Source organism: Thamnophis sirtalis, unplaced genomic scaffold (genome assembly GCF_051295495.1).
Source record: "Thamnophis sirtalis isolate CommonGarterSnake01/CBP01778 unplaced genomic scaffold, rThaSir2_p1.2 scaffold_6, whole genome shotgun sequence".
Taxonomy (NCBI): domain Eukaryota; kingdom Metazoa; phylum Chordata; class Lepidosauria; order Squamata; family Natricidae; genus Thamnophis; species Thamnophis sirtalis.
The window spans coordinates 56459338-56475558 of NW_028261386.1; the positions used below are offsets into that span (position 1 = coordinate 56459338).

The 16221-nt window shown below is 34.2% G+C and overlaps 1 protein-coding gene across 2 annotated transcripts in view; it reads left to right on the forward strand.

The window, feature by feature from the left end:
* Positions 1-16221, forward strand: part of KIF6 (kinesin family member 6) — a 119542-nt gene that overhangs the window by 70727 nt on the left and 32594 nt on the right. For both annotated transcript variants that reach the window (XM_087717912.1, XM_087717913.1), the window contains exon 16: positions 15379-15429. In XM_087717912.1, coding sequence (XP_087574038.1) covers positions 15379-15429 — 51 coding nt within the window. The remainder of the gene's footprint in view (positions 1-15378; positions 15430-16221) is intronic.

Consider the following 16221-nt stretch of genomic DNA (forward strand, 5'->3'; position numbering starts at 1 on the left):
ACTTGTTGTAGCACTACATAAAACTTAGTCTTTTGTCTACAGATGTCACAATATTTTCAGTTATCATAAATAATTGGGAAACCTTTAAAGGAAAATGGGAACACATTAGTTCTTCTTACATTTCTATCTTAGTTCTTCATTTTTTTTCCCCATCTTCAGTTTTTTAATATGTAGACCCACTCCTTCATCTCCTTAAATTCCCTCTTTTGGTCTGCTTTGCTTTGAGAAACTGATATATTTCAATTTGGTTTGACCGACTACTGATTTAATACTTGTTCTCTTACATATCAGTGAAGGAGACTGATGGGAAGAAATAATAAAGAATGAATCACAGGTATCTTCACCTGCTATTAATATCCTGTTTGGGGCTTGTAGGCCTTTTGTATTATTTTTTCAAAATCCACCTGGTATGCAAAACTTCAGCAGAAATATTTTTTATTAAAAAATGTGGTTAGTAATATTGTCTTTGCTGAATAACTAAAGTAAGCTCAAATGAAAGCATGAGTTAAAATGAAGCAAAGAGACATGGGATCATGAAAATAAGATGCAGCTGTTGTAGTAAGTAAGTAGATGAATGGAAAGAAATATCAAACAAATGGCAGAGAATAAGAATTTTCAAGTTACCTCAAGGGGAGTACAGAAGTGTATATGGAAATGTATTTTGTAGAAATGTCTAGTGGTATTAATAACAGGGATATCTATAGAAAAGAGGGGCCCCAAATTATTATTTGGACTCTTAATTCTGATCATATAGAAATAAATAATGAACTTGTCCATTGTAAGAAATAAAGAGAGATTTTCCCCTTGTTCTCAAATGCATTAAATTGTTTGGAATATTCACTTTAACTAAAGTGTTCATTAGACCTCCCTGTGTCTACAGCTACAGTCACTATTAGATTTAATCTAGCAGAACTCAGTGCAATAATAGTGAAACAAGTTGATGATTTATTTTAGGGGAAATAGAACTCTTATATAATCTTCATATTACTCAGTATACATAAATTTAATATCTCAGTTATGATACCTGTCTTTTGGCATGCAATCCCTCCCAAAATCTATGAGGCTCCAATCCTTGACATTCCCAAAGATGTTGGAAACCTAGTTGTTCTCCCAGGCCTGGGTTACGCTAGATGGATCCCCTAATTAGGTATTTTTGCACATGTTTTTGTGTCAAATGATTACATCCCAATCTTCTTTGTATTTATTTTTGTTCTTTTCTATATTGTGAGCCAGTTTTTAATTAGATAAAATTAAATCATATCCAGTAAGATATATATAGTGACAAAAATAAGCATCAATAAACACATAGAAATAAACCACCATTCAAAAGAGACATAAAAAATCTCAGAAAGAAACAACAACACAAAAATGCAGAACAGGTCCTCTCCAGCAGGCAACTCCCAGATAAACAGGGATTAACACCAGACAAATAATCAAGCAGAACACAATACACTAATCAAGGAACTACTAGTTAGAAAACCACATCTAGACCAACACTGGCAGGGCAAACTATTGTATATAAACAGAGAGCAAATCCCACACTTACTCTCAGCATACATGTTACCTAGTTGGCCAATGAAATGTCTGCAAGCAAAACCAAACTCAGAGAGCACCAAGGACTCCACAGTTCAACCCTGAAGTACATATATTTTCTTCTATTGAAAAATAAATATAGTTGGGATAATTCAAAAACAAGAGAATCCAAATGCCTTCAAGAATCCTACAAAACACATTTCAAATAATCTTCTTTTGACTCGGGATTATTACATTATATGTAATGTGGGTTTTGATACAATTTACTTCCATTTTATTGATCGTGAATTGGCCAGAAAATTGATACAATGATAAAACATGCAATATTAGAAATAAAGAGTGTGTGGAGAAAGAAAGAAGGGGAAGAATATTGCAATGAGAACTTTGAATGGAGAACATATTTAGCAGTCACATAAAGCTAAGCTGTGCAGATGAAGAGGTCAAATAGGTACTGTATATCAATGACTATCTGGAACCCTGGCTAGAGCCCTGAAGAGGAGTATTTCATACTGTTGTGTCTTATTGTAGATTTTGATTATTAAAATTTTACTGAGCCTCTTTGAGACTACACAGTATAAAAGCAATTCAAATGGCTGTCAGATAAATAAAGGCCAATCCTATATAATTTAGCTAAACCCCATTTAGCCCAATGGAATTTAATTCTGAGAGACATATATAGGATGGCACTGTTAAGAAATTGTGTTGAAAAGTATTTAATGTATATTTTTAATTTTTTAAAAAGTATATCAAGTTCTGATTATGTGACAAATTCTATGTGGCAGTTTGCCTGCTGTTCAGAAATACTGATTAAAAGTAATCATATTTCAAACCTTAAATGGTGACTGGATTTAGTTATTGTATTACTAAGAAAATAGTAATTAAAAGATTTAAAGAAACTCTGTTACTAATCTCATACAACTGGCAGCTTTTCCACAGAGCTGTCCCCCACCCCACCCCAACCAATGAACTACAAATAATATAAATCCTTTTCCTGCAATACAAAGGTTACTGTTTTTCAAACCAGTAACCTTTGGCATATGTAATTACCTCATTTTTAATTTTAGAATTGGTCTACTATTGCTATCAAGCACAAAAACTAAGAACTTGATTTTACCCAGAGTTTTAGGATGAACTGCCAAGCAAAAGAACACATTAAATTGTGACGATGTTGTGGCTGGGCTGATATACTTTCAGTTTTCTCAGCTGCAGAAATCTAAAAATATGAAAAAAGCCCAGATTTTAAAGCCTAATTTGCTTAGCAATTATTCCCATCAGCTTGTTGAGTGAGCTAAAGGTATATAGACCTTAGCTTGTGATTTAAATTATGTTAATGATAGCTAGTCTTGATTTTAATTGGGTTTTTTATGCTTATATTTCTTTAATGTATACTTTTAATTACTCTAAGCAATTGTGTATTGTACATATGGAAAAGTGGGATATAAACAGATGTTTTGCACAGTAAAGCAACAGTAATGTTTTCTCTTCTGCTAAGCTATCAATGTTGATACTGGGAACTTGTCATTAAAAAAAAGGCAATGTTTGTTCTCTACAAGTAGCCCTTAATTTTGTTTAGTGACAGTTCAGTTATGATGGCTTAGGAAAACATGCTTTACATCCCTTACTTGTCCTTATGACTGTCATGCCACCACCGCAATCATTTGATTGCAATTCGAACATTTGGCAACAGGCTCACATTTATGACCAGCTGCAGCATCCTATATCACATGATCTTGATTTGTAACCTTTTTTGCCTGTAATTTGGGGAAGCCAAATTCATTTAAGAAACATGTGATTTGCTTAATAACTCCACTGATTTGCTTTATGATCACATAAAAATAGTTGTAAAATTGGGCCCAATCACATGGTGACTTGATTTAGGACAGCAATGAAATATAAATACATATATACATAGGGGGAGGTTGTTCTTGAAAATTATGCTTAATTGCCAAATGCCTGTCAATCATATTTAACATGCTACCCAATTTCCTTTATTGTATTTTCAAGAACAACTTCTCCCTTTGTCTGAAGGGAAAAATTTTTGATCAGTGTGTGCTACCTGCTCTAATATATGCTGATGAAACATGGACACTAACCTCACAATCAATACAAAAGTTACGAGTGGCACAAAGAGCCATGGAAAGACACATGCTTGGCATCACAAGACAAGATAGAAAGACCTGCACATGGATTAGAGAACAAACGAAAGTATGCAATATCATCAAGAGAGTAAAAGAATTGGAATGGAAATGGGCTGGTCACATAGCAAAAAAACTGATGGATGGCAGATGGACCAAGACAGTCATAGAAAGATCCCGCTTGATAAAAAGCATCCATGAAAGAGACCTAAAAAAAGATGGATCAACGACGTCAGCTAGTATTGTAGGCCCAATTGGCAAAAAAAAGTTCTGGACAATATTGGTTGGAAACATGCAGAAAAGGCCTTCATCCTGCAGTGGATAAAATGATGATGATGTTGACGACAACGACGATGATGATAATGATATATATACATAGAGAGAGAGAACAAAAATCTAATAAATAACACACCAGATTTAGGCTAAAAAGAAGAAAATATGGGTAATTTGTGTCACAATTTCAGGGGATAGTAGATAAAAGACAAAGAATTTATGGATCACAAAATATAAACTTCTGAAAATGAAAGTGAAAAGATTATGGCATCAACTGGCTATGGTTATTGACACAATGGGTGCCATTCAAAAAAAATGTAGACCACGCTTCGAAAATATGCGCATTGACAAAATTTTCATCTATCAATTACAAAATCCACTGCTTGGATCCACATACTATACCAATACATGATGACATCCTAGATTCTTGCTAGATGCTACATGCATATGAAGGCGAACATCAGCTAAAGAACTGGCAGCTGTGATTTCACCTTTGTGTAAATAACTACTACTGCTACAACAACAATAACAACGTCTGTCAATTATATTTGTGACACATTTTTAAATGTTCAGTTGACTGAGTTTCATGTTTAATGAATAAAAGAGATAATAAATAATGGCAGTTACAAATAACATCTTGAATGGAAATGTCAAACAGTCCATGCAAAAGGAATACATCAGGAGGGTCCACAAAATTTTAAAATCAAAACTGAATGCTGGAAACATAATTAAAGCCATTAATACAGTGGCAGTTCCAGTGATATGCTACCCAGCTGGAATTATTAATTGAACTTTGTCTGAACTGGAAAATTTGGACCGGAAAACATGTATACTTTTGAATATGTACTTTACATCCATGAAGTGATGTCGACAGGCTGTACCTGACAAGAATAATAGGCGGCAGAGGGCTATTGCAAGTCCATCAAACTGTAGAAGAAGAAAAGCAAAGAATGACTATGTGAACCAAAGTACCAAATTGCTGCAGGCTGTGAAAATAGAGAACATTATTAAAACAACAGAAACAAAGGCAGAATATAAGGAAAAATAGCTAGATGACAAATTAAATGGATGGAAAGCCAAAGCTTTGCATGGACAGCACTTGAAAAATATAGAAGGAAGATGTGATAACAACTTGACATGAGCATGGCTTAAGATGGAAAGCATCAAGAAAGAAATTGAAGTTTTAATATTTGCTGCTCAAGAACATACTAATGCCATGAAAGCGAAGATTCAAAAAAACACCAGCAATCCAAATTGCTGGCTTTGCAATGACAAAGTCAAAACTGTTTCACATGTAATATGTGAGTGCAGCAAAATCACGCAAACTGATTACAAAGCTGACATGACTGACTTGCTAAACTAATCCATGGTCATTATGTAAAAAATATGACTTACCTGTATCCAAAAGTCATGGGAACATAAGGTGGAAAAAGTTGTCAAAAGTGAAAAGGTGAAGATCTTGTGGGCTTTTGAATATAGACAGATTGTCATTTAGAACACAACACACCAGATATCACAGTTGTCAAAAATTGAAGCATACAATTTATTGAAATCGCTGTACCAGGAGATGTCAGAGTCGAAGAAAAAGATCTACAAAAAGTAACGAAATATCATGACCTGGCCATCAAAACTACGTGATTATGGATGATACATGTGACAGTGATACCCATTGTCATTGGGGCACTTGGCACCATGTCCAAGAATTTAACAAAATACATCAAGAGATTACAGTTTCCTGCAATAACACCAGCGGAACTGTAAAAAAACTGCGCTACTTGGAACATCGTATATTTTAAGAAGGTACTTGGCTGATACCTAGGACGCTGGCAGCAACCCGTATCAACCATTAGTACCAGTCAATGGTATTTGTGATGCATTTTTGAATGTTCAGTTGACTGAGTTTCATGTTTAATGAAATAATAATAGTAATAGTAGTAGTAGTAGTAGTAATAATAATAATAATAATAATAATAATAATAATAATAATAATAAAAATCAAGAATGGAGAGTTGGCAGAACAAAGCACTGCATGGCCAATTTCTGGAAAAAATAAAAGATAAAGTGGACAGTGAACAAACTTGGTTATGGTTAACAACAGGTACATTAAAGAAAGAAACAGAGTCACTAATTTCTGGAAAAAATAAAAGATAAAGTGGACAGTGAACAAACTTGGTTATGGCTAAAAACAGGTACATTAAAGAAAGAAACAGAGTCACTAATCCTGGCTGCGCAAGAACAAGCTATCCGCACAAATGCCATTAAGGCCAAAATCGAAAAATCCTCTGATGATGCCAAATGCAGACTTTGCAAAGAAGCTGATGAAACTGTTGATCACATACTCAGCTGCTGCAAAAAAATCACGCAGACTGATTATAAATTGCGGCACAATTCAGTAGCACAAATGATCCATTGGAATTTGTGCAAAAATTATAATATTAAAACAGCAACAAACTGGTGGGAACATCAGCCTGAAAAAGTCACCGAAAATCAGATGGTCAAGATCTTGTGGGATTTCCGTATACAAACCGACAAAATACTGGCACATAATACACCAGACATCACACTGGTTGAGAAAAATAAGGTCACAATCATAGACATCGCAATACCAGGTGATAGCAGGGTCGCCGAGAAGGAACATGAAAAAATCGCAAGATACCAGGACTTAAAAATCGAAATTCAACGACTATGGCACAAACCAGCAGTGGTAATTCCAGTGGTAATTGGCACACTGGGTGCTATTCCAAAAGCACTGGAATTACATTTAAAACAGTTAAAAATTGGCAAAATCACCATCAGTCAAATGCAAACAGCCGCACTGCTTGGATCTGCACACATATTACGAAAATACGTTACAATATCCTAGGCCCCTGTGTGGGGCCCAACTAGTAACCAATGCCACATCCGGCGAAACAACTGGCCGCTGTGATACAATGGTATAATAATAATCACAGATTGACTACAAACAATGACATGGCGAAGTAACGACCATAGTACATTGGAAGAGCTGCAAGAAATACCATTTGCTTGCAAGCAGGAACTCGTGGAATTGTAAAATAGAGAAAGTAGTAAAACAATGAAGAAGCTAAACTAGGCTTCTGGTCTGTTAAGAAAAGCTTTATAATTCTGTGATAGATTGAAATGGACAACTTGGGGCTCCATGACTGTAAGTGGTACAAGTGCCCCGCCACCCAGAAATCTAACTCATTTCAATAAGAGGTAGTGCAGTTTCTTAGGATTTTGAGAACATACAACAACTACAGAGTAGACACCCAAAGCAGAGAAGTATCATCTTCTCCTCTAAAAAATGCCTCTGGGGGGGGGGAAATGAAAAAAACCCCACAGCTATTTTGCTTTGTTGTATGGGCACCCTGTGGCTTGCAAATGCTCAAAAATATTTTCTGAGGTTCTTAATTATCTAAAAGATGATTCTCTTTTACAGTACTATAGTGCTTGCTTTATCACATCCTGCAATGCCTTTTTTTTAAAACACTGGTTAACATAATCTACTAAAGTAGTCTTCTAGTGCTGAGTTATCAACTCAGTGCTTTTTAAATTTCTGACATTCCTTAAAAATGATCAAATAATAAAAATACAGATGGTCACATGTTGATTCGTGCAGGCCAATGGAGACTAGCCTGCTGCATCAGCATGGATACGCAGTTGACTTAAAGGACAGTGAACCTTTGCAATATGCAGTCTTGAAGTTTTACTGTTTTTGAAGAAATTGTGGTAATGGGCCAATTCTGTATTTAATTCAGAAAGAACAACTGAAAGCAATGTCCAGATGCACTCCATCTAACGGGGGGGGAAAAGTTATTTACAAGCTTATTGTTCATTTGGACCCATGCAGAATCACAGAACTGATGGGCTATGATCCAGTCCGCTAGCTGAATCAAAGAGGACTCAAAGAAATAAATAACTGTGCCTTTTCCACAGAGCAACTGGCTTAGCATGTAGTATGAGAAATTTTGCTGGTCTTGGCAAATGGAATTCTTTAAAGGCTTTGGTAGGTGATATAATGTAGGGTTCCAATGCTTAAATAGGAGATAAAATAATAAACATGTAACTAATAACTGATCCAAAGCTATGACTTGGACTTTTCTTGTCTTGGGACAGGAAAAATGTAATTGATACCATTATATATATTGCTATGAGCTATTACAAGGGAAGTGTCATTAGAAAATACAAGATATGTGTGCTTTTTATCATTGTTTCTGAAAGGTGAACTATGCCTATTTTTAACTTTAACCTGAGTTTTCTCCAAGAAAATCCTTAGACCATGGAAAACTGGACACAGATGGCCATCACTCTTTGAAGCCTTCTTCAAACCCACAGGACAAGGTCTAAAGTGGGTCATAGCTCCCAGGCCAAATAGGGTTTCTGTCCATGGTCTAGACAGACTGTTTTTGATTCTGATGTTGTGGATCAAGCTACATATATTTTTTTGTGTTTCCTTTCTTCAATTCCCGCACACTTTCCATTCAAACTCCCACTGCTGCCAACTTCCTTGGTCTGTTTCATATTAAACAGCATAGTGAGTATGACTCTTCACTTTGTGGTAGGACAAATTTGTTTTGCTGTTGTTGTGCCAAATTACTGTAGCTGTCAGAAGTTGGTGTAATGGCCATATTTAGAGTTATACCCAAAGATTTTCTTTCTCTTATATGAGAAATGTTCCTTTGATAGAATGAATGCACTAATAAAAATAAGAAAGAAAGAAATATTTTAAATTAAATTGTTTGGTATTTTTATTACGGTATGTAGTTTCCATTTCACTTCCACCTTTTACATTAACTTTGTTGGTATTATAGCACAATAAATTAATAACATATAGCATACATATTTTTACTGACTTTTGAAAAAAAGTGTGTTATGCCATAATATGGTTTGTTTGAATAGAAGTGAACAAGAAATAAATCTAACACTTTCCTGTAATCATTATTTTTAAAATTATATTTCAAAATAATTATAGAATTCTAGCCTTGAAATATGAGCAAGTGACTGCCACTCATTCACCAAATCATGGAGGAATCATGTTCCTTGCCTTAAGTCAGCTTCTTTAAACTGCTATTAAAATATGGCAGCCCTGTAAAACACTGGGAGGCTGTTTTGCTCTTGGTACTCATTCTCACAGCATAGACGTAAAGTTTGAACTCGCACTCCAAATCCTTTCTCCATAATATGACTGTAGAAGGTTACAGTGTTTTGCATTCCAATTAGTTTTAGGCTCTTCAGAAAGAATTTTTGAGGAAGGGGATCTTTTTGATATTAGGATATGTGAATCCAGCCATTTGAATTTCTAAGTTATAGTTTAAAGAAGGTTTTTCAATCTTAGCAACTTTAAAACGTGTGGACTTCAGCTCCCAGAATGGCCAGAATACCCAAATAAACCAGGCCACTGGTTTAAGGCTTACTATATTCATATCCAACCAATTATGATATAATTGGTAAAAATTTCAACTGTGCAAAGCCTAGCTTAGCATAGTATGTAAACCAAGCTACTGTTCATTGTTGTTGTTGTTTTCCTGTCTGTTCCAATACAGTGCCAAAAATTTTACCATTGGACTAAGGCAGTGAAATGAACATATATTCACAGTAAACAATGAAGCCTATATTTTCCACTTAGAGTTGCACTGAATTATAAATAGCTATGTAATAAAACATGGGAAATATATAAATCATTTGTGAAAAATAACAGCATGGAATTAGCAATACACATACCATTTACTATGAGAGAATTACAGATTGAATATGTAATTATACATTGAAATAACCTAAAAGTAAGCATCAAATGAACCTCCCGTTGAATTTTCCAATCAATTAAATAGTGTACCTATGTAGTATGTCTCAAACTGATAAATATATTTTTAATGTTTACCAGACTTATATCATTATATGTCCCAGTATTGCTAGGCATGGGCCTGAGAATGGGGAGCTGCAAATCTTTTGCATACATGTCATTCATGTTAATAGAGTTTAGTGGATTAAGCTGCTCACTAAGAAGTTTGTAATAAACATTAAGTCTGAATTTTAATTTATGCCTTATATAGGTTGTACAAAGACATTGTTTGATGTTATATATACTTCAGAGCAACTTACTTTATTAACAGACTTTCATTTTGAATGTAAAAAATATTATACTGTGATATCATATTTTATTAAAATAATAGTTATGAGTTCTAATCAAATTACCAAATGGTTCATGTAACAGTTATCTTTCATGGGAATTGCTACTTTGAAAGAAGGAAATTGACTCTGGTTTGTACTTATTTTTTTACTGACAATGCCATTGACCTATTCAAACAAGATTTCGAAGCTGAGAAAAATGAAAGCCTTTGCTTTTTCTTTTAGTTGCTAATTAGGGACATGCATTTGAAAGAAAGAGTAATAAATTTAAATTAACCTCATTAATCTAACAAGCAGAGTTCAAAGAAAACAGACTGAGCTCTCCCTCATAATTTTTCTTTCCTCTTCATTTTATCTTTCCTCTTCAGTCATGCCTTATGTCTTCCATCAAAAGTGTACACAGTTCTTTTGTTAGTTTCATCTCCTTTCCATACCTTGGGATGATAAAAATGTCCAGAAATTGAGGCCAAAACTGCTAGATTAATCACAGTTTCCAATGACAGCTCACCACATGCTAAGTGAATTCCTCAAATCCCCCAAATGATTTTTTTGCCAGAACATGTGGAGCTACAACATTCAATATTTTATTGGTGCTGTTATCTCCAAACCAAGAATAGCTTTCTTGGAAAAAATGATTTGGTATTTACTGTGGGAATATTTTTAGCAGCTTGTTTGGTGAGATTTCAGAAAATATAATTAGTAATAGAGATGTCAGCCAAGTTCTAAGTTCAGTTTTAAGCAAACTCTACTTAAAAGGCACCTTGTTTACAGTTTATATTATCAAGATCAAAAGGTGTATTTCTGTAAGAACATACAATCATTCACTGTTTCTTGGATAAATATTTGTGTTTCTGAAAGTTATGGAAATGGCAGTACTAAATGTTTGAAACCTTTCCTTTGTTTATATAAAAGGTCCCATACATGTAAAGTGCTGGAAACATTTCCTAATTTGCCTTCATGCTTTTATTTAGGCAGCAGTTTTCTGGGTTCATATCATTTACAATATTTCAAACTACATGCTAATTATGTATTCTACTATATATGACCAGTAGTGAAAGAAATGCTATGGAAATAATAAAATACTTTTTGAACACTTGGTTGTTTACACTGCAGCAAAGAAAAAAAAATCCACATTAGTATTTTAACAGCTGCTGATGGCACAAAGACATTATTTTTATTATACAGAGCCTGCTTATTTTCTCTTGATTGTCATATACAGATGAAATACATTACTGTGATTCATACAGTATAAGATGATAGTCCTCAGCCTTTTCCATTCTGAAGCCATTCCCATAACACTAGCAAAATACTTTGTTTTAAGCAAAACTGATCTTTCATAGTGATTAGGACAAAATTGATAATAAAGAATATGTGATGTTGAATTGATATTGTAATATGCATTGAACTGGGGTGAACAAATGGATCTTTTCAGTTTGGTTTTGATACCCTAGGTACCTTTAATTTCATTTGAGACTGATATCCTTGGAAGATGGGAATTATAAACACTTGTACCATTAAGTCTAATTTAATTGGAAGGTGTGAGTCTCTACCCTTTGAATGGGTTTTATTAGCAATAGCACTTAGATTTATATACTGCTTCATAGTGTTTTTATAGCCCTCTCTAAGCAGTTTACACAGTCAGCATATTGCCCCCAACAGTCTGGGTCCTCATTTTACCCACCTCAGAAGGATGGAAGGCTGAGTCAACCTTGAGCCAGTGAGATTCAATCTGCCAAACTGTTGGCAGCCGGTGATCAGCAGAAGTAGCTTGCAGTACTGCACTCTAACCACTGCACCACCGTGGCTCAATATTAATGAATTGACCTGCATATGATTGCACCATTATAGGTATCTTATATTATCTCTGCATTCTTCTAAATTGTTTGACATTCAGCTGAATTTTGTACTGAACTATGTATTGTATTTCAATATGTGGATACACATGTTTATCATGATAAATAAGTTTGTAATAGAAACTATAGGCAAAGTTTCATGATTTTTGTCAATTAAGAAATAATTAAGAAATATCTCCATATACCTCCATATAGATATAAAAATACCTATTCTAAATTCATGTATATTCTTATCCCTGCTAATATTCTAGATTATTGTGCTCATTTCCATTATATTCTAGCAGCTATATAATAGAAAATGTTGCACTCAGGAAAAATATGATGGTTAGCATCTGTGGTTGAGCAAAAAAGAGTTGATTGCATTTTTGAGGTATGTAGCTGACCATAGGTGTAACCTATATAATGACCTAGTGGTTGAACATCATATTTAAATGGACCATTAATCTAACTGACCTAGATACAACTTTTTTTACAACCATAACTGAAATAAATTGGTTCACCACAGCATAGGTCTAAAATATGTTAAACATTTTTTTTAAATCTTATACTTTCAAGCAGACAGCAGATATTGAGTTGGTGATATCAACGATTCATCTCTCTTCTGTTGCACAAATCCTGAAGAAAGTGTAAATTACATGTAGTTACAATCATAGTAATCTTGTTAAAGAGCAAATATCATCCAGTGAAGATTGAGGAGAGGTTACATATAGCAAAACAGTTATAATGAAAATCTGTCTCTGTAGAAATTAACATGACCCTCATCTTTAAAATGCAGTGTACATGAATTGAGAGGCTTCAAACAATGATATATTCAAGAGGAAACGTAACATAGGCATGATATTAATGTAGGACAAAGAAAAGATTTCCCTATTCTTTCTATAGCCCTTGCTGTCTCACTTGAAAGGCTGTAATAAATGATCATCCAATCTGTATTTGAAGACCTTGAGGGAGGGAAGAACTTACTTCTATCACCTGGCAACCTTTAACCACACAATGCTTGGGTTCTAGCTACTTCACAACTGTCTTAGCATTCCTCTAACTTGCTATACAATTTGGCACTTTTTCAACTATGATACCCATTTTCAGAGAAATGTGTTCTGGTAGAGGAATGGGGAATAATTGCTTCCCATAATCTGACTTGGTTCTGCTGTTAATGCATCCTAGATAGCATTTATGTTTTTTAGCAGCTGACTTACTCTGTTATCTCAAGCTTAACTTGTGGTTGACAAGGATACCCAAATCCCTTTCATACCTATTATTGCCAGGCCAGGTTTCACCACCCTTTAATTGTGCTTTCGGGTCCCAATATTCCCTTTTTGCCTGGATTTTAACTGTCTTGCCTGATTATTAGAGACACAAAAGATTGCAATTGTTTTGCAAATCTTCAGTTGGGCTCTAATTGCATCAATGTGGCTTTTGGATGCAACGTACTAGTTAATTAAATGTCCAATTACTGGAGAGCCAATATAAGCAGGCTGTTTTTTAAGAGCCATATTTTTTACATGTTTTAAAAATGTTCTCAAGTCAACTGTTTTCTAAACATTTCAAAGTCCTAAATGTAGATGAAACATTAATTTAACTGACTCTTTGTTCTTAATTGAGCTAGAACTGAAACATGGAATATGAGTCAGAGTATATGGGATTTTTTAATGTTTGCTATTAAACATCTGTTTTTGTTTATATAATACTGTACGATATTAAGGGTATAGAGGAGGGCATACTCAGTCATTTATAAATATTTTTTCAAAAGGAAGCTGCTATTATCATCATGCTCTTTCCCCTACCTTCACTGTTTTGTACCTTTTTCAAATACTTAATTTTAATAAAGTTTACCTAAGAAGGTTTGAACAGCTGTTACATTAAAACTTGCTGGTGATAGGAATTCCTTCTAGCTTATTCACAAAATTGCTACTACTCCCACCTAACACTCCTTCAAGGTCAGGGAGCCTCTTGAGGATATTCTGTAAAAGAGTACACTGTGATAGCAAATACTATGAGGAACTGTTAAAAAACTAGGTATATATAGCTTGCAGAAGAGAAGATTGATAAGGTTGTTTAACTCTATCTGAAGGGCTATCATATTTTAGTGGGGTTGGACTTATTCTCATTTGCTCCAGAGCATAAGACTAGAACTAAGGAAATGGAATATCAAGGATGTATATATAGAGTAGATAATTTGGAAGAACTTTTTTATTTTATTTTATTTTTCTTTTCATATAATTATCCACAAGTATACCATTACATCTTAACAAACACTATTATATATTATCCAATATTATATCAATTCCTCTCACCATCTACCCACAATAACTCTCATTTGCTCTTCTGCTTAATTTGGAAGAACTTCTTGACAGTAAGAACAGTCAATCAATAGAATAGGTGACTGCAAGGAACCACTTCTTCCTCTTTACTGGAGGTTTTCAAACTGAGGCTGGATAGTCAGCTATTGGGTATGGTGTGGTGAATTTGCTGTTGTTGGATTTCGCCTCTTAGATCCCTTGTGATTCTGTGATGCTATGAATTATATGGAATGGACAATATATTTCCACCAGTACTTCTCAGTTCTATAACACTAAAGTTTCTGAACATATCTGATAATTTTAATGAAGGAGGTTTGTATTAACATTCATTGAGCTTTACAAGATGTACAAACCTTTTAAACATTCAAGTTTGAAATATCTTGATTTTGAAACATTCCACTGCAATCTCACTAAACTATTTCAACATTAGAGTAGTTTGTTCTAGCAGAACAGTTATGTTCTGACCTCAAAAAGAAAAGCATTCAAACCACCAAATTAAGGTCAGAATGGCTCATTTTCAGGTCAGTGTACTTCTGAAAAGGTAAGGTTAGAACAAGCTCTTCTACATTAAATTACTTCCATTGATATTGAAACATTCAGTTCCATGGTTGGAACAGGCTATTTTAGAGGTGTTTCGACCTTGAAAAGTTTTGTACACCTCTTTATAAAATATATTGCCAGCAGTGGTAGAATTTGACATATTTACAGTGGAACAAATTGAAATTGTTATACAAAATTGAACCCCATTATATTTCCACGCTCCATTTGTCCATTCCATTCAGGGAATATGTAATCATAGAAAAAGTTTTATAAACTCATCAAACAAAAATTGCATGATAGAAAAGCCCAACCGTGATACTATATGCATATATTTCTGTCAGCAAATGTGTTAGCCATGGAGCTAATCAGAATGTAGAACTTACTTTCAGACAGTATTATTCTGGTGGGAAAATATGAACCAAGATGATTGCAGGATATTGTTAGTAATAGTTTTGGATTCAATCTCACTGCACATGTGTAATTCATAATGAAATCAAAATTATTCATAAATTTGTAGCAGATCGCTGGTATTCCTTTCACCTTCAATATTTTGGGTCTCCAGTATAAAATACTGCATTTGGGTTGTGGGACTAATTTTGGATTCTGATTTTCACACAGATCATCTGAAAGAGGAGATAATCCAGAGGCACATGCAAAAGGCAGCACAAGGTAAATATAATATTCCAGGATAAAATCTTTTCCACAATGGTATTTGTTTGTAGAAGTTCTCATGGTGTTAATCTTTTTTGGGGGGAGGATGTGTGTTTCATATTGTTATAGTTCATGCAACAAAATTTTCACAACTTCTTCCTTCATTGTAGACAAATGTCCCACTATACTCACATTAGCAGCAGCAGATTTAGCTGTTTAAATTTAGTGCTGCTCTTTACCGCACATTATGGAGTTAAACTTCTGAGGCCATTTGGTCATGCTGATTTATGCCTAGGTTTGTTTTTGTTAAACATTATCCTGGGATGAACTGTGACACTACAATCTATGAGAGCAGACAAAGAAAGCAAGTGCAATCAAATGTTTGCAAGCATCCCCTTAAACACATGGAGCCTTTTCAAATGTTTATGATTCTCATTTGTCTCTGAAACTGATGTGGGAAATACTACATGGAATAAATGTTAAGTAGTCTGTTTCAGGATCACACACAATTGGCAATTTTGAATAGATATTGACCGTATAATAATTTATGTGTCATTAGTATACTTTGGTAAACTTCCTTTATATATCCTTCATATATATCAATGAGAAATCATAGTTTCATATGTTAACACCAGGCATGTAGTTGTTTTGCTAATTTTGAATCTTCCAAGATTGTTTTTTTAAAAGTTCATTCATCCTTTTAAATTTAATGTAACATTGTGGACTGATATTTATTGTGTGATTTAAGTATGGTCATTTGCTTAGTGTGCTCTGGGAAATGAAATCAGGTGTTTATTCTTCTGATTTGTC